Source organism: Monocercomonoides exilis (assembly GCF_001643675.1).
Source record: "Monocercomonoides exilis strain PA203 chromosome Unknown scaffold13-1861174, whole genome shotgun sequence".
NCBI classification, from domain to species: Eukaryota; Preaxostyla; order Oxymonadida; family Polymastigidae; genus Monocercomonoides; species Monocercomonoides exilis.
In genome coordinates this window covers 247,019-262,842 of record NW_027150558.1, presented here as the reverse complement: position 1 = coordinate 262,842, position 15,824 = coordinate 247,019, and the positions used below count along the sequence as shown (strand labels likewise).

The 15,824-nt window shown below is 36.3% G+C and overlaps 4 protein-coding genes across 4 annotated transcripts; 2 read left to right on the top strand and 2 right to left on the bottom strand.

Annotated features, from left to right (window-relative positions):
• Positions 1-1,956: 1,956 nt before the first annotated feature.
• On the top strand, positions 1,957-8,055 carry MONOS_6943 (uncharacterized protein; the record flags this gene model as incomplete). The annotated part of the gene is made up of 1 exon (XM_067877223.1): positions 1,957-8,055. The coding sequence occupies one exon, from the start codon at positions 1,957-1,959 to the stop codon at positions 8,053-8,055; it is 6,099 nt and encodes a 2,032-aa protein (XP_067730645.1).
• A 2,499-nt stretch (positions 8,056-10,554) lies between these two features.
• MONOS_6942 (Syntaxin 5A) lies at positions 10,555-12,240 on the bottom strand (the record flags this gene model as incomplete). The annotated part of the gene is made up of 8 exons (XM_067877222.1): positions 10,555-10,871; positions 10,969-11,063; positions 11,136-11,188; positions 11,276-11,481; positions 11,548-11,566; positions 11,637-11,706; positions 11,754-11,843; positions 11,896-12,240. The coding sequence occupies 8 exons, from the start codon at positions 12,238-12,240 to the stop codon at positions 10,712-10,714; spliced, it is 1,038 nt and encodes a 345-aa protein (XP_067730644.1). The 3' UTR covers positions 10,555-10,711.
• A 156-nt stretch (positions 12,241-12,396) lies between these two features.
• Positions 12,397-12,880, top strand: MONOS_6941 (uncharacterized protein). Its single transcript, XM_067877221.1, has 2 exons — positions 12,397-12,512; positions 12,567-12,880. Exons 1-2 carry the CDS (start codon positions 12,419-12,421, stop codon positions 12,689-12,691), a joined length of 219 nt encoding a protein of 72 aa, XP_067730643.1. The 5' UTR covers positions 12,397-12,418; the 3' UTR covers positions 12,692-12,880.
• On the bottom strand, positions 12,858-15,795 carry MONOS_6940 (uncharacterized protein; the record flags this gene model as incomplete). Its single annotated transcript, XM_067877220.1, has 6 exons — positions 12,858-13,143; positions 13,207-13,607; positions 13,702-14,148; positions 14,224-15,551; positions 15,611-15,666; positions 15,744-15,795. 6 exons carry the CDS (start codon positions 15,793-15,795, stop codon positions 13,007-13,009), a joined length of 2,421 nt encoding a protein of 806 aa, XP_067730642.1. The 3' UTR covers positions 12,858-13,006.
• Between the last annotated feature and the right edge of the window lie 29 nt (positions 15,796-15,824).

The following is a 15,824-nucleotide window of genomic DNA, read 5'->3' as shown; positions in this document are numbered from 1 at the left end:
AACTGTTTCAAAAACAAATGCATGATCTGAAAAAAAAGAGGTACTGAATACGTTTGTTCACTTTTCAGTGTTCATTTGTTGACATTCAAAAGAAATTTTCGAACCTAAATTTTTGAAAAAAATAACATGGCTTTAAAAATAATCACCAGTATGAATGTTACGTTTTTTTTAATGCTTTGAACGAAAAAACTTGAAAATCTTAATATTTCCCCATATGGGGCAAAATATTTTCGTTTTGGAGAATTGTGATGAATATATCGTAAAATATATTCAAAAAAAGATTTGTTTTGCAAAAGTCAAAAAAAAAAAAAAAAAAAAAAAAAAAAAAAAAAAAAAACGATTGCAATCTTTTTGAATGAAACAAATAAAAGTTTGTGGTCGTATTGAGATGAAATAATTTTCCACATGCATGAAATTGAACAAGTGTTTCGAAAAAAATAACAAGATAATAGCTTCTTGCACAAATGCCAATATATGCAATCACAATTGCTATTTGAAAAAGAAAATAATAAAACTTCTTTTCTCCTGTTGAAATAAACTTTTTTTGACTTTTCATTAAATTATTTGATGCGAATTTTTATTATTATTTGATTCACAATGTTGGATCATTTGATAACCATTTTTGTATTTCAATTTGAGAAAAAATAAACATAACTTTTTTTTTTCAAATATCTTGATTTGAATGTGAAGTTTCTTTGGTGTTATATTCAGGTGAAAATGAAAATAAATTGTTTTCATCAAAATTTCATTACAACCCACCAGAATTCACCAGAACGTGGATATATGCTTGACAATGTTATTATTTCCACGTTGATGAATTCTGGTGAGTTGGAATGAAAATTTGATGAAAATATTCGGTTTTCATTTTCACCTGTAAATTGAACTGGAGGTACTTTTAAAAAAAAACATTTTTTTTTTTTGACAAATAAAACATTAATACCAATTTTTATCAGTTTTTTTCTCTATTTGCGTGTGATCAAAATGTTTCGAATCATCGGAGGTTCAATTTCGCTTTGAAATGCTCAGTGAATTACAAACATCATATAACTCAATATGAGAGATAAAAAAAATAAAGTGGAGCTTATAAAATGGAGAGATCCCTTATTTACTTAAACGATATTGTCTTATTATGTTTTCAGATCAAAAATTGCAGATCAAAGAGTCTCGTTCTCGAAAGAGTTTTCTCCTCATTTAACAAAAACAATTATTATGTTACTCTCATTTTTGTTTCTTCTCGTTGTATTCCCAAAAATCACCAAAAATACATCTGATTGTCAACAACTGACACATTGCATTTTTGATAAGAATGAAATGAAATGTTTTGGAATTATTGAATCAAATAAGTTCTTGGTAAATTGCAAAGAAGAGAATATCTTTTTGTATCACAGCCAAGTGTCACATGGAAATGAAAGTATTTATGTCAAAGGAGATGTTGAAAATGGAACTGCATCAACACATATGAAATGTTTGAATTCATCAATTGAGGTAATTCATATTTCCTTTTTGAATTCTGGAAACGAAAGTGTCCTTTACTGCAACGAATTATCTGATGTTTTTGTTTTTGAATGCAGGATAAAATATACAACAGACAAAATTGCAAATTCTCTGTTTTGTTGTAATGGGAAAATTCAATTGAATAATATCAGCCTTTTCGCTTCAAGTTCTTCACGAATGATTGGTTCATTGGTTTCTTCTGATGATAGTAAAAACGAGAAACTCTTTTGCAATGTGTTTGTTTCTTGGAGTTCGTTTGATTCAGTTTTGATAAATTCCATGAAGCCATTTGTGGGCAATGAATATACTTCATCTTTAACTGTTATCAATTGTCAATTTGATAATATAAGTAAATGTATCGTTTCAAATAAAACACAAGCAACTGCAAATGTGGAAAATGTGTTTGAGAATACAAAAGTTGAGAATACAATTTCACCTTATGAAGGCACACTTGTACTAGGAATGAAAAGCATAGGTGGCTTCAACACAAAAAACTGTTCATTTGAACGTTGCTTTGCTCAGCATGTTTACAATGAAAAAGTTACAACATCTGGAGCTAATCCAGTTATTTTTTCTGATTGTCTATTTAATTGTCGATCAAATGATAATGGAGGAGCAATTTTTCACAATATCACAAGTAGTTTGACTTTTATTGACTGTGCATTTGTTGAATGTCGTTCGGAACTAAAGGGGGGTGTTCTGTTCACTGGTTACGGATATGTTAATTCGGACTTAACGATTAACAATTCTTATGCAATTAATTGTTCTGCAAAACAATTAGCAGGATTTTCTCATCTTGATTATCAAATGAATTTGATTCTCAGTAAAGTTAATTATACTCGAAATCACGGAGAAATGGGAGGAGGAGCAGTATATCTGAACAGATATGTTCAAAACAATACAATATCTGAATGCCTATTTTTGGAATGCGATGAAGGAGAACCAGTATCAAATTTAGGTGGAGGAGGTTTAATGATTGGTGACTCAAAAAATATAATAGTGAGCGATTGCGGATTTTTTAGATGCGAAGCAAAATTTGGAGGCGGAATCAACTTTGCAGGAGATGGAACTTATGGAGGTGATTGGACATCATTAATAAAATTTTGTTATTTTGAGGATAATTTGTGCAGAGAGGATGGAAAGGATGTATCTTTCAAAGCGCGGTGGGTGAGTCATGCAAAAAAAGAAATTTTTATTGAGTGCAGGTCGATGACTGAAGGTAATAGGCGAGTGGTAAATGGAGATGCTGATGTTAGCGATTGGATATTCAATGGATCATTAAGTGAACTTCATTTAGATGGAAATGCTGGAATTGACCACAAAGCATGCGGAAAAAACGAGCGTAAATGCAGAACGATGCAATACGCTGTGGAGATTGCCAACGAGTTTTCACAATATCAAACAAAAATTGTTGTGGAGAATGATGTTCTAACAGAGGGTGAATGCAAAATTGGTGAGAAGATTATAGAAATTGAAAAGGGAGTGAACGGAGAAGCTACAATAGTTTCTAAAACAATTCTGTCTTCATTGTTCTATGTCAGTTCTGGATCATTGTCCATGAGTTTGTTCAGCATTGTAAGGAGCTCATCAGATTCATCAGCAGATGCAACAGTATTCCATTTGTCTGGAAATGGAAATATGTTAGTGAGAGGTTGCAAGGTAACGTCGGATATCGAACATAACAGTGACAATAAATTCAGAACATCTGTTGCTGTTTTTGAAGGTGGAACTGTGGAGATAGAGGACACCAGCATTTCATCGTTCTGGTTGGATCAAAAATCATGCATTTCGTTTGGAGCAGAATGTTGTGTAAGAATGAAGAACTGCACAATAGAGAAGATAAACGTTAACGATGGAAATGGAGGAGGGATTGAAGGAAGTATTGGAGAAGGATGCTGCGTGGAGATGGTTGGGTGCTCGATGAAAAACTGTAATGTGTATGAAGGGAACGGGGGTGGAATGCTGTTTTTTGTTAGTGGTGGAGGAAGTCTATTAATCGGGAATGAAACGGAGAAAATGATGTTATACGGATGTGCTTCAGAAAGCTCGAGAAGTGGTGGAGGCTATGGAGGAGGGATGTGGATATGCTGCAAGGAAGAAAATACACTTTTGACTTTGTCTCATTTGACATTTAATGCAAACAGAGCAATTGTAGGGAAAGATATGTTTCTGAAATGTCACAGTTTAATTGAAATTGTGAACAGCAGCTCATGCGGATGGGCATCATTAATTGAGCAAGAAGATAGAAACAATTCACTCAGAGGGATAGACGATGTTTGGTTTCAAGAGAAGGATGAAGATCTGTTTTATCTGATCCTTGGATACAAGGCAAGCATGGTGTTTGTGAGCTCTACGAAAGGGATGAACCACATTGGATGTGGACAGAGTGTGTTTGAGTGCAGAAGTGTAGATTATGGGGTAAACAGAATAGCAGGAGAGGGAGAACTGTGCGTAAAAGTCAATGTAAATGCACATATTGAACAAGAATTTATTATTGATAACATTGGAATTGAATCGATAAATGATGCATATGCAGATCTGCGAATAAAAATTGGAGAAGAAAAGAAAAGAGAGAACATTGTTGAGGTGAAGGATGGAACGTTGCGTAAACTGAATCTTCAACTGAATTGCACAACACCTGTAAAGTATAAAGGAGTAATATCGCATTGCTTTCCAGATTCGTTGTTAACTGTGGCAAATTGCCGCTTTGTTTGTGGAGAAGATTCTTGCGTTGCTGAAAGCATATTTGTGATATCAGATGGGATAATTAATTTTGAATACTGTTGTTTTTTTTTAATTCCACTTATTAAAAGTGCTTTGGTGATAAACAGCGCGCTGCAAGTGCCAAGTGAAGAGAATTCTGTAAGAAGTGTGCTTATGGATTCATGTGATATTGAATCAATGAGTGGGAGAGGAGAAAGTGCATGTGTGATGGAATCTCATACGGTTGAAAATATCCAAAGTATATTGGTAAAGAATTCAACTATCACAGAATGCAGTTCTGAAAAAAGTAGATTTGGAGGCTCATTTTTTGTGGCAGTCTGTGATAGAACAACATTTGAAATGAATGAATCGAAAGTGGTTAGGTGCGGAACAAAGGTTGGAAAAGGAGGTGGGATTTATATTGAAGGAATACACACACATGAGGAAATATTGCCTATCCTCTTTTCGAATGTAAATTTTCGTAAGAATGAAGCAATTGTAGGAAGGGATATATTTGTGGTGTGTGAATTACTCAGGAAACAGATAAATGAGAGTCAGTTTTTGCTGGATTTTCGAGAGCCTCCGTATGATCGTGAAAATGCGATATGGGGAACAGATTCAACAGAGCCAATAAGTGATGTTGATTTAATACCATTGATTGTCACGTATCGGAATGAGCTGATATTTGTGAACGATGTATCGAATGAATCGGCAGATGTCAACCCATGCGGGCAATGGATTCAGCCTTGTGCATCTCTAGGGTATGGGCTCGGACACATAATTCCATCTGGCTACAGTCAGGTGATTGTAGTGAGCGAGACAGCAGTGGGACAAGAATGTGAATGCAGAGATGTGGCTGTCAGAAGTGGATCAATGAGTGAGAGGAGTAAAGTTAAAATGGAAGAGAAGTTCAAGGAAAGTTCATATGGAACAGGAACGATCAACTGCTGCGGAAGCGTGAAATTCGAAAAAATAGATATAATGTTTCTGAGAGGATATGAGTCGACTTGCGAAGCAGTGATTCTGATCAAGGATGGGCAGAGCACATTTTCAATGAGTTCATTTGGATCACTTGCAGAAATTATTGAATTAACAGAAGCTGTGATTGAGGTGAAAAGCGGATCTGTTGTTTTGATTGATGTTTCGTTTGAATTATTGAGCACAAGGAATTCGGTTATTGTTGTAAATGAAGCTTGTAGCTTCCAAGCCAATTCCGTGAATATTCATGAAATTAATTCAACATTGTCATTTATCACAGCATTTAGAGCAATTATCCATATGGATGAAATGGAGATCACAAGATGCTTGATGAATGAAAGCATAATTTCTACTGTAGATTCAAAAGTTTCACTCATATCATTTGAATGCAATTCGTCAATTGTTAAAACTTTCATTTCATCAGATTCGTGTAATATCTCCTTTGAAAAGATATGCATCAAATCAGTGGAAGGAGTGCATGACTTAATCAGTATAATAGCAACCGAAAGCAAGATATCGATCAAAGAATTGGATGTTCGAAATTTCAAACTTCAAAGCGGAAGTGCCATAGAGTTAATGCAACATGCACAGATGCTCTCAGAGAAATTGGAGGGATATTGCGAGGTAGAGCATGTTTTCATGAGCAATGTCACATCGATGGAAAGTTATGCATGTGGAATGGCTATTTCATCTTGCAAAATCCCAAATAATTTGGCCAATTGCTCATTTCTGAGTTGCAGTTCTTTAGCAGAGAAAGGAAGGATTTTGGCAATCAAAGAGTGTACAAATGTGACCATGAGCGTTTGCGAATTTGACGGAGAAATCAATGAAGAGGTCAGTGTTTTTAATCATAAAGATTCCAAAGGAGAAGATATTTGCCAATGGAACGAGTCGATCATTGACAATGCGAATTCGTCAATTTCAATAATTGAAAGCATAGTTGAAAATGGAAAAAGTGGAGGATTAAGCGCTTTTGGAGGATTCACAACCATAAAAATGGGGATGTTTGTGAATAACAATCCATTGATTCCATCATTTAAATCAGCGCGAAGGAATATAGTTTGCAGAAATGGAGGAGTAATTGATATAGCTAGCTTGAAAGGAGGTGATGGCTTGTTACCGGGAAGCAGTTTGTGGATTTTGAATGATGGATGCTTGCTCCGAGGAATCGTAAAGGAGAGAACATCCGCATTTTTTATTCCTGTCTTGGATAGTGTTGAATTAGCCTCTATTTCAACTGATAAGACAAGAATCACTTTTCTTGGAAAATACCTTATTCCGTGTAATCTATCTATGCAGTTGCAGCAAAAAAACGGAAAAGAAGAAGTGATGATAATAAAAATGACAAATGCATCAGACTTTGTGAGCGAAAATGTAATATGTTCTGATTTGCATTTATCTGAGCTACCGTCAATCAATGAAGAAACCGAAATATCAGCATGCCTGCTCTTTGGTAATGCTGATGCTCCATCATCCACTGATTCTTTTATTTTGAAGAACAGAAGTGAGCCCAAGATTGATGAAAATGAAAGGATTGTCGAGGGAGGAAAAGAAGGGAAATCGTATTGGTTGTTGATTGTTATTATCATGGCTTTTGTGCTTCTTGTCATTCTAATCGTTGCAGTGATTTCAACTGTTCGGTGGAGAAAGCAAAAGAAGAGAACTGAGGAGCTTGAAGTGATTGTGGAAAATACAGTGAGGAAGGATCCGAAGGCATTCGAGATGGTGACGATGGAGATATCACCAGAAGAGCAGTGGAGGAGAGCAGAGAGGGAGGCTGAGAAGAAGAATGATGAGAGGATGAAGAAGAGGGTGTATGCGAAAAGCTTGGGACATTCAGAATCATCAGAGCATCTTCTATCTGAGAGTGGATCAACAGAATATATCCTAGGGAAAGATTCAGACAAGATCCCTGATTGGGCATTGGAAAAGGAGGAGGAGGAAGAGATAAGAAAGCAGACTCCATCTCCATCCATTTCATCCACTTCAACAACCGATTCAGATTCAACATTTGTTCGAGGGGAGGATCTGTGCCCAACCACTTCATCAATGTCAAACCTGGTGGATGCAATGGCCTGTTCATCTCCTCATGAGAAGCTGATTGTGGATCTGAGGGATTCACTGTTCATGCTGCTCCACGGAAGGAATAAGACAAAAGAGATGCCAATTGGTTCATTGAAGGAAAGAGAACAAACAGCTGCTCAGATCCTGTTCTGGGTGGCGAACGGAGCCATTCACTCGTTTGATGAAATGGAAAATCCTCTTCAGTCACTTGCCAATCTCAGTCCCCACATTGTATTGTTCTCTGAGCACATGGTCATCTGCATCGTGATGCACTCCGACTTCTCATCTGACGATGATTCCGATTCCTCATCCATCTCCTCGTCAACTGTTGCGACATCTGCCAGCGATGATGATGATGATGATAGAGATTCTTTGCCCTCGTCTGCCTTTGAGGATGAGGATGACAACAAAAAGGAGTGTCTGAGGTGGAAGGCGCCAGAGCTGCAGATGAACAAGAAGATGGGAGCAACAAAGAAGTCGGTGGTGTTCTCGATCGGGATGATGCTGTGGGAGTGTCTGACACTCCAGATCCCGTTCGGGGAGTACGAGGCTGTGATTGCTGGAGACAAGATTGCAAAAGGAGAAAGGCCAGATGTTGCATGCATAAGAAAGTCAACACTCAGTCGTCTTTCTTCGATTTGCTTTTCACAGCAGAATGAGCAGAGACCCAATCTTGCTGATGTTAAGAGAGAGCTTATCCAAAGATTCCCCTCAGGCGCTGTGATGTTCACAATGTCAGATGCAATTGACAACGAACCGGAAAGTGGTGGTTGCATAAGTGAAGATGAATCTGGAAGTGCATCAGCTTTCAATTAGTAGAGTTTTTGAAGTTTCATGGTTTATGTGAACAAGGCTTCGTTATCTGATTATGCAAAATGTTTAACTTTTTTGCGATGTCTGAAGATGAACCTTGTAAATCTGCAGCATCATTTAAAGGCTCACTCAACTTCGTCTTCCAAATTTAGATATTTCATCAAATTTTCAATGTTTCTTTTTTTCACTTCCTTATCTTTCATTACGAACATTCACATCTTTTTGTTCATCGTTTTCATCATCCTTTGATTTCCTTTTCCTGAAAAGGTTGCTTGACAAACAAGACGTGAGTGTGCTTTTCTGATTTTTGCTATTTCAAATGCCAGGGAAAGTTTTTTCATTTACCATCATATTAGATGAGAACAGATGTTAGTGCTGAACAACAGCTTCTTGCACGCACCTGACCAAAACAAACAAATAATATCAAATTTCAATGCTTAAAAATAAGTGTCTTCTTCATTAAATCCAATTAGCTTTAACAACACAGGAACATATGTTAATTCGCAATCGCAAAGAATTTCAGATGATCTTTTTTTATCTGCAAAAAAGGTCAACCATTATCATTAATATGTCCAAAATGTTGATTCAGCAAAACTTTAAATTAAGTCTTTCCTTTCATTCACTTGGACGCATCTATAGAAAGCACCGTTATTCAGCAAACAAATATTTTTCGGTTGGTGTAATTTACCTAAAGCTGTGCAAAATGATCTGCCGTCTTATACTAATTCATATCCTTTCTCGAATGCTTCAGAGCAAATATATCTCGTTCTTACAAGTTCGAATATTCTCTTCAATTACGAGATAAACACAGCAAATTTTGTTGGAAAGTATGTAAAGAGCATCAAAGCATCCTTGAATTCGCAAAAACTCCTGCGTATGCAAAAGTGATAGAAAAGTTGATTAAAATGAACAGCATGATATAAAAAAACCCTTTTCTTTAGTTTTTCATACAATCATTTCTGCCTCACTTTCCTTGCAATTTCTCCTTCACTTGTGTGGAAGCAAGTATCATGCTTTCCATCAAATTCGCTTTTTTTCTCTCGTGGAAATCTCTCAACCTCCTTCACGTTTCTTTGATGCTGCATTAAAACATTAAAAAATCTAGCACATCTTCTGATCTGCTCTGTACTTATTCTCTCCATATAACGTTCCCAACATCCTTTTCTGTTTCATTCATTTTGCGCTTCAATTCATATTAATGACGTAACAAGTTATTCAGTTGTCTGAAAAATCAGCGAATTAAACAGAAATGAAAATGTTTAAGCATCCGATGATTCCGATGTTGTGATGATGGAAAGATATGTCGCTTTCTTGTTGTTTGATTCACGATGAACTAACTTCCGATTGAAGAAATGGGGCTAAAGCTCTTTTAGCTTTGGTATCCTCGAGTAAGTTTCTTGTAGCGGCAATCCCATCCATTCTCTTAAAAATATATTTTTTGCTTTAACTTTCCTTTCTAATAACTTTCGCTCCTCTTCTTCTCTTGCTGATTTCCCCATTTTCTTGACTTCTTCTTCACTGCTTTCTATTTAACATTCTTGGAAGTTTTTGTTTCATGATTTATAGCAATTCTCATCGTATTCAACTTTCTCTGCTGATTTTGTGAACTTGTTCATCAGCATTAACGACTCAGCAGTTCTTCCACTCTTTGCGGCTTGTCTAACTTTATTATCCAACTGTCATCGCATTCTCAGTCACAATAAGCTGCTTTTTCTTTGCAATACTTTCCTTTGAATAGAAAAATTTCCCAATCTCTGATTCACCTTTCCGTTTTCCGCCTGATCAATTCCAACTTCATTCAGTTAGCGTATAGCTTCAACGCAAATTGTGTTTTGATGATGTCACGCGAAATTGATATTTTACAGCTAAATATCACATCACTTAACGTCTTTTATTCTATTGGTTCTTCCAATTTTAATCTTCATTTTCTGTTCGAACGCCTTTTGACTTCCAACGTTTTTGTTTCCTTTCGCATCGGTAGTCTTCTGCTCCTGTTCGTTTTTATTTTCAATTTCTTGCATTATTTTCAAGTGCATTCACATTGCATTACGAAAGTTTATCACTTCTTAGTGATTCCATTCAAATGCGAATTTGCATGATCCAATTTTTTGAAATAAGTCTTAAACAATAAATAGAATTTCAAGACAATTTTTTTGTTGAAGTGGAACATTTGGCCCAAACGCAACGCTGCACAAATGCAAAATCTTTGTTATTTTCACCATTTGCGTGCTACAAACCCACGTTCGTTGCGAGGTCTCAATATTTGTAACTTTTAAATTAATTAAAAAGTTAAATAAATCATTAATATAGAAAGAAAACTCATACGAATTCATCTGAAGCATGTTTTCTTATCTTTGAGATTTTATTATTAAAATGATGGGTAAGTTTTTTTTGTATAACTCAATTGTTTCTCATCCAAAGTTAATAAATTATTAATATAATAATACGTTCATAAGCATTAATATTATAGCATTGAAAGAAACAAATCATTTATTATTGTTGAAAAAGAAAGAATTCTCCATATTATTATCGTATAACTTTCTATAAAATATGTGGTATTCCATAAAAGAAAAATTAATTTAAAAGTTTCAAATAAATAACTCTGAATAAAAGAAATAAAATAACTTTATTTCTTCGAAAACAAAAAAGCAAACATAATTCATTTGATAAAAATCCCAAATATAAGCAACATAACGAAAATTGCAAGAAAGCACTTGATGATTAGTCCGCGACGTGATGCAAATTTTCGCTTAGCCTTTTCAAGTGCAGATATTGAAGCATCCATATTTTCAGTTGTCTCATCAAGATTTGCATCAATTCTGATAAGTTCCCATTCGAATTTAATGAATAAATAGAAACAATATAGGAAATTTTAAAATAAGTATTGCTGAAAGAAAAAAATACTTAGATGCACACAATTGAAGGCTTTCTCTCTGTTGAGTTAGAAGGTGTCCCAAATCCTGAAACATGGTGCTAATTTCACTCATGGCCCGGTGTACCATATTCAAAGACTGTTGTAAAAAAAAAGATAATTCAGAAGAAATTCATTCATTTCTCCATCAATATAAAATCATTTGACATACAGCTGTTCTTTCATCATGTCGTCTCTCGGTAATTAGAGGAGCATAATTTTCATCTTACAGACGCATTCAAACAAATAATTATTCATCAAAAATTAATATTTCACATTTGACTTGTATTCAAAATTCCATTGTAAACAAACCAAGTCCATTATTGTTCCATTTTGCATCATCGTCCTCTGCCATGCTGCTGTTGAAACGCTGAGTGGGCATTTGTTTTTGATTAGAATGACGTGGAAAATTGAATGATGTGGATGCTGATGAAGTGACAGAAGAAGAAGAAGAAGAAGAAGAAGAAGAAGTGGAGGAGGAAAGGACAGGCGTTGGTTCATCAAATTCATCTTCAAATCTACAATGTTTTAAGTTCAAACAAATTGAAAGATATTTATTATTGTCAAAAAGAAATTTACCATACTGAATTTTGTGAGATCCTTCTTTGTGAAGCATACATAAGAAAATAAGCAATAAAGTTAAAAATTCATTCAAAAATACTAAATTACATACTTCTTCTTGGAATAGCTACATCTTCAGTTCCCATGAACAGATTTCGTCGTTCAGCTCTTTGTTGTAAGTACTTCAAAAAATAATAATAAACAAAAAAGAACAATAAAATTTGTATACCTCAGCGTGCTCCTTCAACTGTGATTGAAAAGCTCTTGTTAAATCTTGAGTTACACTTGCCAAATCCTCAACAATTGCTTTTGAATGATTCTGAAAAAAAAAAGAAAATATGGTGAGTATTTTTGAATTATTAAATGCACACAATTGTGGAAGCATTCATTGATGCGTTGCTTAGAAGTTGATTGATTCGAGCTATTTCTCCAGAAATATCTTGCATGTCTGTTTGAAAGCTCGCAGAAAGAAGGTCGATTTGAGACTCATTTTCATCAAACAAATCTTTTCTTTTGGAAAGTTCATTAAGATGGGAAAGTTTTTTAAGGCACTGTGCTGTCTTTCCCTGAACAGTTTTTGCTCTCTGTAAAATCTGCATATATTTCGGATCAATTTTTCTGTTTTTCTTTTGCAATGAAACGGACTTTCTCTGAGAAAGTGGTTTTTTGGCTTCATTTTCTTGCACAAGATCGAAAAAGCGTGAAGTGATATCCATTAGATTACCCAAATAGCGAAGCTGAAAATAGATCAAGTAATTATTTATGGTTCTTCTTCCTCTTCTTTATTAACATTTCAATTTGAATTGTAATGAAATTTTTTTATTTGATGACAGAATAATTTTTGTTTTTTCGTTTTTGATAAAAAAAATCAAGGGCAGTTTGATCAAGTGATAAATGTCGGAGAAACAAAAGGCACCAGAGACACAACGAACACAACCTCATCTTGTTTCTTTGGAAGATGACGATGAATTTGAAGAATTTGAGGGAGGTTTATTGATTATAAACATTTATATTGCTTTAGTTCGTGATTTTGATTTTTCAGATTTTTCGGCTCCAACCGCTGACATAGACGCTGGAGAGTGGCAAGACGAATGGGACGAAGAAAATCCAGATGATGCATTTGCAATTCACATTCGCGAAGTTTCAGCTGCTCACAAGAAATCGTGATCACCTTCTCCACTTCAACATTTTTCTTTTGTGTTAAACTTCACTGCAATTTCTTCTTGAACTTTCACTTCGAGAAATAATTAATGTACGATTAGTTCATTTACTAAATAAATCTTCTTTTACATCTCATTAACTTTGCTGACATTTCCCCCAAAATCTAAACAGATTTGGCTTTTAACAATGTTTTCATAGAATGGCGAAATGATACAAAAGCATAAAATTGAAAGAAAAAAATAAAACAAGGAAGAAAGATTGATACAAACAACTTGAAGACTTAGAAAGAAAAAATAATAATATTTTGATTGTTAAATAATTCTACTGTAACTCTTTTTCAATTCTATTCGGTATAAGATATTTTCCTGTGCTTTTTTCATCAATAACAACTGACTCACTGATGCGTTGCATTGTTTTGGTGATCGAAAAGGATTTCTCTTCAGAAGGTGTTTCTGAATCTGCAACATAATTTGTCAAAGATTTTCAATAATAAAAATAAATTTTAAAAAAAAGGAACACACCTTCAGAAGAAGATGTCTGAACAGGGGTGCTTTCTTTTTTCTCTGCAGATACGAAGGGAGACAAATGATAATCGCCCTGGAGTGGAAGAGTGCCCATAGGCGAACCTTGAGGCTGGAGTGAAGTGACAGGAGAAATTTGTGGTGATGATGTGCTTGTTTGAAGTGTGCGAGAAGGATACTGCGACTTTGCAGTGCCAGCAAGCATTTCTGAGCCGTCCCGCCCTGTATTCAGATGATAGCCTGCTCCGCGACGGATCGAAGAATAAGAAGTAGAAGAGAATGAAGTATTCGTTTTTGATGCGGAAAGGTTAGATGCTTCTCTCTCAGTCACTTCAGCTTCTATCTCTCGAACGCGCTCAGCAATATCTTCATTTGATGTATCAGACCAATTGGAATCCACACTGTTGCAGAACAAATATTTTATTAAAAAAACAGAAACAATAAGCAATTTTCAATAAATTCGGTAAAAAAAACGAATAACTAACAAAATAAAACCTCATTTTTTCATCAGCATCTGCCGTCTCTTCGGTATCCACTTTTATTTCTCTGTCTCTGAGCGACGCGTCGTGCGGGTTGCGCAGTTTGAGCGGAGTCACTTTCGACGAAGTCGCTGAGTTCCTCGCAAACATGTTCGTGTCTGCATCGTATGGAAACGCATTCGCCCCGAAACGAGCAGTCGACCAGCCGTTTGAGCGTCTTGTGGACAGCCCTCCGTCTCTTTCGCTGAGCAGCATTCCATCTCCAGCCACTTCCCTCATCCGTCCACTCAGCGGAGAGCGGCTGAATATTTCAGTGTATTCTTTGTCTGATCTGGAACTGCTTAATCCAGATGATGATGTGATTGCAAGATTTGAGCCATTTCCAGCTGGAGTGAGAGGATTGGGAGAATGCTGTGTGGAGTTCAACGGTGGAAGATGTGGAATGTGATGGCGTGCTGTTCCACTATCATTTAAAGAAAAATTGAATGAAAAGGAGAAATATGAAAAATTCATGAAGAACACAAAGAATAAAACAAACCTCCCAGCATCAGGAGTGTAATACTGCAACAGCGTATTCCTGCTTTTTCTGTATTTTGGATCGAGATAGGCATGATACACTGTATGTTCTGGATGTCTGTGGCCAGAAGGCGAGTCTGTGTCATTCAGCAGTGTTCTCTCTCTTTCAGACTGCCACCCTTCTCCTTTCCCTTCAACAGAAGCAATCCTGTCGCTCTCTCTCCGCTTTGTGTGTTCTGTCTCCATTCGCCCGCAGTGCTGTGAATGTGCCTGCACCGCCTTAAACAAATTGCGCTGCTGCGCCTCTCTTTCAGCACGCTGTGAGAGGCGTGCTGAAAGATATGTCTCCATAATCCGCTCTCTCAAATCTGCATTCTCTGAGACTGCACTGTTGGTCACTGAAAGCGGAGGAACAACCATCGAAGAATATGTCGCTTCCCCGTTGGCCTCTCTCAGTGAAGAGGCAGAGAACGGAGGTGTAGATGGAGTTGCTCCATTCAGAGATACTCGAGAAGTTGCTGAAGCAGAAGTTCGATATGAACTTAATTGCGTGTCTGCCCTGCTTCTTTGTGTTGAACCTCCTCTCATCGATGCTGAGCCAATCGGGTTTCTGTCTGCCATCCCGCTTTTCTCTGCCTCCTCTTCTGCTCTCTTTGTCCGCTCTTTCTCGTGCTTGTGCAAAACAACAGCAGCATAACGCTCTCCCTTCAGCCAAGCAGAATATGCTTCTGGGTTGATCCCTTGCGACTCACAAACTTCTGGATGATCGCGGAATAAATCGCGAGGAACGTATGAGGCAACCTTGCAGATGAATTCAGGGTCATAGCATTCATCTCTTCCAGTCCATCCCCCACTTTTTCTTCCAGTAGTAATCCCTCCTTCACAACCCTTGCTCGTATCAAGTTCTCTTTTTGACAATTCATTAGAGTTTAGACGCAATGGAGGAAGAGCTGAAGCTGGCATTGCCTTCATAGCTGGTGGGCTGGATGGTTCTTCCCTTCCTGTTAATTCTTCATTGGATGAATTGGAATTATTATTCGCATCATCAATTTGTTGATTTGATGTGTCATTCAGTTGAGGATTTTGTTCAGTTTGTTCTGGAAATTGCTCCTCAATAAAAGAAGTTTCTCCAACCTCATGATTTTCTTCGGATGAGACTTCATTTGCGTTGGAACCTGTTTTGTTTGTGCTCTCTTTAATGTCAGTTGTTGAACGTGGAGAAGGAAATGGAGGCAGAATCGCTTCAACCACTGGAAGTTCTCCTGTTGGTTTCAATTTTGGGCGTGGTCCGAAATCTACAACTTTTGGAACAATGTATCTCTGTGCAATGGGTTTTTTGTGGGTCTGAATCTTTGAAGACAAAAAATTTAAAAAATATTTTCAAAACACACAAAAAGGAAACAATCTACCATTTCATAAGGTTCATGCTGAGACCTCTGGGAAAAGCTTCCAGTTACAGAACGAACTTTGCAGATTAAGCATTCCAAAGCAAGAAAACAAGAAGAAATATATAACTTGGTAAATACAAAAACTAAAACACACAAGTTTCTTGGTTTGATCGTAAAGTCGAAAACCGTGGCTCAATTATAGCCATATCAGTAAGAGCTGATTACACCTTTATTA